This window comes from Mandrillus leucophaeus, unplaced genomic scaffold (assembly GCF_000951045.1).
Source record: "Mandrillus leucophaeus isolate KB7577 unplaced genomic scaffold, Mleu.le_1.0 Scaffold475, whole genome shotgun sequence".
In the NCBI taxonomy this organism is placed as follows: Eukaryota; Metazoa; Chordata; class Mammalia; order Primates; family Cercopithecidae; genus Mandrillus; species Mandrillus leucophaeus.
This window is the reverse complement of record NW_012105087.1, coordinates 445,919-452,889: the sequence shown is the minus strand read 5'-3', so window position 1 is coordinate 452,889 and position 6,971 is coordinate 445,919. Positions and strand designations below refer to the sequence as shown.

At 44.0% G+C, this 6,971-nt stretch overlaps 1 protein-coding gene and 1 pseudogene across 3 annotated transcripts in view; both read left to right on the top strand.

Moving 5' to 3' along the window:
* The window catches only part of ANKRD35 (ankyrin repeat domain 35), a 22,172-nt gene extending 18,941 nt beyond the window's left edge, over window positions 1-3,231 (top strand). For both annotated transcript variants that reach the window (XM_011995177.1, XM_011995178.1), the window contains 4 exons: window positions 1,539-1,628; window positions 1,855-1,920; window positions 2,407-2,512; window positions 3,037-3,231. In XM_011995177.1, coding sequence (XP_011850567.1) covers window positions 1,539-1,628; window positions 1,855-1,920; window positions 2,407-2,469 — 219 coding nt within the window. In that variant the 3' untranslated portion in view covers window positions 2,470-2,512; window positions 3,037-3,231. The remainder of the gene's footprint in view (window positions 1-1,538; window positions 1,629-1,854; window positions 1,921-2,406; window positions 2,513-3,036) is intronic.
* LOC105550294 overlaps window positions 1-6,971 on the top strand; it is a 931,651-nt pseudogene that overhangs the window by 480,546 nt on the left and 444,134 nt on the right. The window lies entirely within an intron of this gene.

The window sequence follows — 6,971 nt, the reverse complement described above, 5'->3', positions numbered from 1 at the left end:
AGCCAGGATGGTCTCGATCTCCTGACCTCGTGATCCGCCCATCTCGGCCTCCCAAAGTGCTGGGATTACAGGCTTGAGCCACCACGCCCGGCCAATTCAGTCTCTTTATCTACAAAATGTAGATAATAATATTTCCCTCAGGCGGAGCACGGTGGCTCATGCCCATAATCCCAGCACTCTGGGAGGCCAAGGTGGATGGATCGCCTAAGCCCAGGAGTTTGACATCAGCCCGGGCAACATGGCAAAACCCCAACTCTACAAAAAAATACAAAAATTAGCTGAGTGTGGTGGCACGTGCCTGTGCCTGTGCTACTCAGGAGGCTGAGGTTGCCTTGAGCCCAGATTTAGAGGTTGCAGTGAGCTGAGATCACATCACTGCACTCCAGCCTGGGTGACAGAGTGAGACCGTGCCTCCATACACAAAACAGACTGGGTGCAGTGGCTCACGCCTGTAATCCCAGCACTTTAGGAGGCTGAGGTGGGTGGATCACCTGAGGTCAGGAGTTCAAGACCAGCCTGGCCAACATAGCAAAACCCCGTCTCTACTAAAAATACAAAAAATTATCCGAGTGTGGTGGCGCATGCCTGTAATCCCAGCTACTTGGGAGGCTGCGGCAGAATCACTTGAACCTGAAGGCGAAGGTTGCAGCGAGCAGAGATGGTATCACTGCACTCTAGCCTGGGTGACAGAGCAAGACTCAGTCTAAAAAACAAAAAAACAAAACAAACAAACAAATCCCCCCCAAAAAAAACCAAACTTCCTTCAGAGAAGTATTGCTCCTCTCAGAAGAAAAGTTGTTTTATTATTTATTTTTTTTTAAGTTTTCAATGTTTTATCATATTTGATAGCAGCTTTTTTTATTGGTTACAAAACCTAAGCCCATATACAAAATTAGGAATGCATTTAGATGCCTCTTTTGAAAGAACGTTTTAGTCTTTTTAAACTGAGTTAAAAAAAAAAAATAAAAACAATGCAATTTTTAAACACTGTTTTGAAAACTTAAAAGTGCAGCAATATACTTAGTTTCCTTTATCTAAGAAATGGTTCAATTCCAATTCAAAACTGGTAAGGTCACAAATTGAATCAAGGAAATGCATACAAATGTCTGCACTACTTGATGCTAATTTTCACTTAAATGTTAGTCTGCACTTTAAAACATGAGAGGAAATAGGAATCATCACAGCAGAGGCCCAATTTTAATCATAATGTCTGCAAATTGTAAAAGGTAACTGTCAATTAAGTGAGGAAAGTCCAGAAGAAACTAAACTGGAAGGTGTACAGTTCACAATATCAAGAAGATTTGGACTTTTAAGGGTTTCACTGAAGTCTGTGACCTTAATTAGCTTTTACATTGTTATTCCTACTTTTAGTGAACACCATGCAGAAGAAAAGCTGTTTTGAGTGTTAAATGAGACAATTTGTGTAAAATTGGCACATATTAAATACTCAGTAAAAGGAAGCTGACCTTGACCCTGGGTGGTGTTTATGGGAGACATACCTTGAGCCTCATTGGTTGCCTCTTTCCTCTTGGCCTCAGATCAAGGAGTTGTTGAAGAAGCTGGAGCAGCTTTCAGAAGAGGTTCTAGCAATTCGGGGAGAAAATGCTCGCCTTGCCCTGCAGCTGCAGGTATGTTTTGGCTGTCAGGGATGGTGCTGGAGAAGAATGTCGGCAGTGAAAGTGATGTATATATGGGAGACATTCTAGGAATTACAGAGGCCTGGCTAGGCAGTGGTCCAGAATGGACCAGTGATGGGCCAAGGAGCCCACCTGGTACTGCTGACCACTTCATTGTGTTGCTCCTCATGCTTGGGTGAGGGCAGACATGTGACTTCCCATTGATGTTCATTCCCAGGATTCCCAAAAGAACAATGAAGAGATCATCTCCACCTACAGGAATCATCTACTGAATGCTGCTCGGGTGAGCATGGTGGAGTTTTGAGGGACATATAGACATAAAACTGAGTACAGGGTATTCATTTAGGGTCCCTCTCTCTTCTCCAGGATCCCTGTACATACTTGCCATTTCTCAGAAAGCCAGATCCAGTGCCAGGTCTCTGATCTCATTTGGTAGATCAAGAGAGGTTGTGCATGAATGTGAGAAGGAGAGGTGTTTCCCCCTCCATTTCAATTCCCTGGCCTATAGTAAGGACTTTTCCTGTCCCCAATACCCAATACCCTGTCTCAGTCTCCTCCTGGAGCCACTTAGTCCTCAACAGGGAAGAAGAGGTTGGTGTCTTGCTCCCTTGTTAAGAATAATAACTACAAAGAATGGAACACCTATTGTGTACCCGGTGCTTTGCTTCATATTCATGGTTGTAGTCCTCACAGCAATCCTGAAAAGTAGACATCATTATCTTCCTTTTCTGTTCTTCATCTCCTTTTCTTCCTTTCCTGCCATCTACAGGGCTACATGGAACATGAAGTGTACAATATCCTGCTGCGAATCCTTAGCATGCAAGAGGAGTGAGGCAGCCTTACTGTGTGCCCTCAGGGATACGAGATTCTCTGTTGTGAGTTGTGGGTTAAGGGTGCCGAGGGAAGGAGCTTGGGAGAAAGGGCTTGGGAAAGGAGGTGTATGGAATGAAATTGGTCCCTTTTGCCTCTGTGGTAGCTGACACTGGGGAGCCCTTTGGGCCATAGAGCATTTGAGGTGACTGAGAAGACAGAACATGGAGAATCACTGGGTGGAGTCAGGAATCAATGAGCAGGTGGACTAAGGGGGCTGACTTATGAGATGGAGACTGAAAAGAGGGGTTGGGTCTGGATTAGGGAGATGCCAGTAAAAGATGAGTGATGGTTAGATAGTGGTACAAAGTTGTTCCTTAGGGCAGGACTCTACAAAATCCAGAATCTCTTCACTTTGATACCATTCATTCAAAGAGCAGTCATCCCCCAAACCTCCCCCCACCCCAATGCAGATAGTCCCCTTCTCCAGTCCAGATAGATGAGGGTCCCTTTTAGCATATTGACATGAATGGGAGGAGACTGAGGATATGGAAGTGTGTGAATTTCATCCTTTAATTTCTTCTTTCAGGGAATAAGAAACGCTGCTTGACAGATGCTTCATCAGGCTGTGGTGGGTGGGGGTGTTGGCCACTAGGAAATGGTATGGGCAGGGCTTCACCTGTCATTACAGACCTCAGATCTGAACCTGGACCCTGGAATCAGCATGGATGAGACCAGAGGAGGTGTGGATGGAAACAAGCTGTATGGAAAATAAAGCATGAGGAGGGAATTGGGCTGAGTGTAATTTTTTTTTTCTCTAAAGGGGAGTGGGGAAAGGAATACCTTTCATCCCTTTATTCTTTTTTTTTTCCTGGAAAAAATATTAACAGTATGTCTTTATTCTTAAAAACATTTTTTTACAAGTAGATATATTTTTGAGGCAGAGTCTTGCTCTGTCGCCCAGGCTGGAGTGCAGTGGCACGATCTCGGCTCACTACAACCTCTGCCTCCTGGGCTCAAGTGATTCTTGTGCCTCAGCGTCCCAAGTAGCTGGGATTACAGGTGTGTGCCACCATGCCCGGGATACAGGTAGATTTTGTTTTTTATTTTACAAACAGACTTTATTTTTTAGAGCAGTTTTAGGTTCACAACAAAATTAAGCAGAAGGTACAGAGATGTTCATATATCCTCTGCCCCCATACAGGCACTGCCTCCCCCATTATCAACATCCCTCACTAGAGTGGTGTGTTTGTTAAAATTGATGAACCTACATTGACACATTATTATCATTCAGAGTTCATAGTTTACATTAGGGTTCACTCTTGGTGTTATAGAGTCTATTGACTTGGACATATTTATATTGAAATGTATCCATCATTATATTATCTTTTTTTGTTTTTGTTTGTTTTTTTTCTGAGGCAGGGTCTCACTCTGTTGCCCAGGCTGGAGTGCAGTGGCATGATCATAGCTCACTGCAGCCTCAACTTCCTGGGCTCCAATAATCCTTCAACTTCAGCCTCCCAAGCAGCTGGGACTACAGGCGAGCACCACCACACCTGGCTGATTTTTTTGTACATTTAATAGAGGCCAAGGTTTGCCATGTTGCCCAGGCTGGTCTCAAACTCCTGGGTTCAAGCGATCCACCTGCCCCAGCTTCCCAAAGTGCTGGGGATTACAGGCATGAGCCACTGTGCCTGGTCACCTCTATATTATCACACAGAGTAGTTTCGCTGCCGTAAGAATCCTCTGTGCTCTGTCTGCTCATCTCCCCATCCCTGCTAACCCCTGGCAACCATTGATCTTTTTCCCATCTCCAGTTGTGATTAGTTGGAATTACACAGTATGTATCCTTTTCAGATGGGTTTCTTTGACTTAGTAATATACATTTAAATTTTCTCCATGTCTTTCCATGGCTTGATAACTCACTTATTTTTAGTACTGAATAATATTCCACTGTCTGAATGTGTCACAACTTATTTATCCATTCACCTACTGAAGGACATCTTGATTGTTTCCCAGCTTTGGCAATTTTTTTTTTTTTTGGCAGAGTCTCACTCTATCACCCAGGCTGGAGTGCAGTAGCATGGTCTCAGCTCACTGCAACCTCCGCCTCCTGGGTTCATGCGATTCTCATGCCTCAGCCTCCTGAGTAGCTGGGATTACAAGTGCATGCCACCACACCCAGCTAATTTTTTTGTATTTTTAGCAGAGACGGGGTTTCACCATGTTGGCCAAGCTGGTCTCGAACTCCTGATCTCAGGTGATCACCCACCTCTGCCTCCCAAAACGTTAGGATTACAGGCTTGAGCCACCATGCCTGGCATTGGCAATTATTTGTTTTTGAGTGAAATTCACAAATGGCCCTATTAAGTCAGCAACTTTTAAACTTTTTGATCCCTAGTAAGAAATAAAAAAAAAATTTTTGAGACAGAGTCTCAATCTGTCGCCCAGGCTGGAGTGCAGTGGCGTGATCTCAGTTCACGGCATCCTCTGCCTCCTGGGTTCAAGCTATTCTCATGCCTCAGCCTCCTGAGTAGCTGGAATTATAGGCGTGCACCACCATGCATGACTAATTTTTGTACTTTTTGAAGACACAGGGTTTTCCCATGTTGGCCAGGCTAATCTCAAACTCCTGGCCTCAAGTAATCCTCCTCCCTAAGTATTGGAATTACAGGTATAAGCCACTGCATCTGGCCAAGAAATACACTTTGTATCTTGTATAGACATACCTCAAATAATACTTTACTATTTCTCTTCTATTCTTTGCTAATATACTCCATCAAAATGCATCCACTAATGGATGAAGACCCACGGTTTGAAAAATAGCCCTCAGTGAAAATGGGGTTTGACACTCTTCCTTTCCTCTTTCTCAAATCTGCCACAACTCTAATCTTTTTTCTTTGCCTTGGGACTGCTGAATCCATGATTTTTTTTTTTAAAGGGGAGATTGAGAGACCTGGATTTTCTTCAAGATATGCTATCTAAAATATTTTACCAAGTGTTAAACAATGCGTCTATATTTGACACACATGGTGTCACTGTTCTGTGTCCCAGGTGACAAAAGGGATGAAAAGTCTGATTCCTGGGTAGTGGATGAAGGGATACCCAAGTTTCATTTTTGCCTGTGATTCCATTCTCAGACTGAAAAAAATATATATATATCTCTCTCTCTTGGCCACTTCCCCTGGGTCTCCTCCCCTACCTGCCCTTCCACCAGCCAGGCTGCTAGGTGAAAATGAGGCAGTGAATTCCTCTAAAATCTGGAATTGTAGTTTGGTGGCCCACACGCTGATCCCTCCCCATTCCTTCTCTCAGTCCACCCTCTGCTGGGTTACACTGGGTCAGACAGCAGCAGTTTTGGCAGTAAAGAGGCTGGGTTGAGAAAAAAGAGTGGGGAGGGGCTGCCATGGAAGACAGGGGGCTCCATAAGGGCTGCAGAGGCGGCTCCAGAGTTTGGCCAAGGGTGAAAAAGAGCATCTGAGATATCCGGATCAGATCCTAAAGAAGGTGCAGAGGTTTTATGTGGATAAGCGCGGGACTGCTTTAAGGCCAGGAAAATGGAAAAAGGAGGGATTGACGGAGAAAGGGAGAAGAGGTGCAGCTATCAAAGAAAGATCATCAAAAGGGTCTCAGTCATTTCTTTTAAGGGGAACAGAACCTCTCCTTGCCTTCCTGCTCTCAATTACCCACGCACATTAAAGGACCATTACATTTCTTGTTATACATGATGTGTAGGGTGGGGAGAATTAAGAAACTGTAGAGAGAAGGGTCCAGAAAGGGGGAGATCATTGGGCTAAACTCAAGAATGAGTCAGGAAGCAGCTTTGGTAATGGAAGCCAGGCCTTTGGCTTCCTCTGGGGCTCCTGGAAACTGATCCCAGGATGGGCTGAGCTATGGGAGTGGTGAGTGATGTTAATGTTAACACAGAAGTAGAAACTTCCTTAGCCCCTGGTTTTCCCAATCTCCCTTCCTAAAACTCCACAAACTGTTACCTCAATAGCCCTAGTCTTAAAATTTTTCTTGAGTTCATAATTTTTTTCCCCAAAGTAGCTCTAATCCTAATGTTCTCTTTATTCCTCCTGGGCTCTCTAACAGGAGTTAGTAGCGACTTATGATTCCTGCTTCATCTCCCCACCCCATTCCCCAGGCTTCAGATGTAGGAGTATGTGGGTGAAAGTAGGTGAAACCTGGTGGACCATGATTGGGTTCAGACTATGTTTTTGAATGCCTTCAATCTGGAACTTTGCTTCTGATTCACAGTTTCCCTCCTTTGGTGACATTAACTTATTAAACAGATATTTAAGGAGTCTACTATTTGTCAGGCACTGGGAATAGTGTAGAGGCAGCACAGAAAACTTTCTTACCCTTTTGGAGCTTGCATGCAGGATAAGATTCAGGTGCCCCAGTTCCATCATCCTGTAGGGATGCTAGAACTTATAACCTCAAATTAACTTTTTTCCAATTTATTTTTTCTCTCTTTCAATAACTTTGCTAACCTCAAATTAATTAATTTTTTTTTTTTTT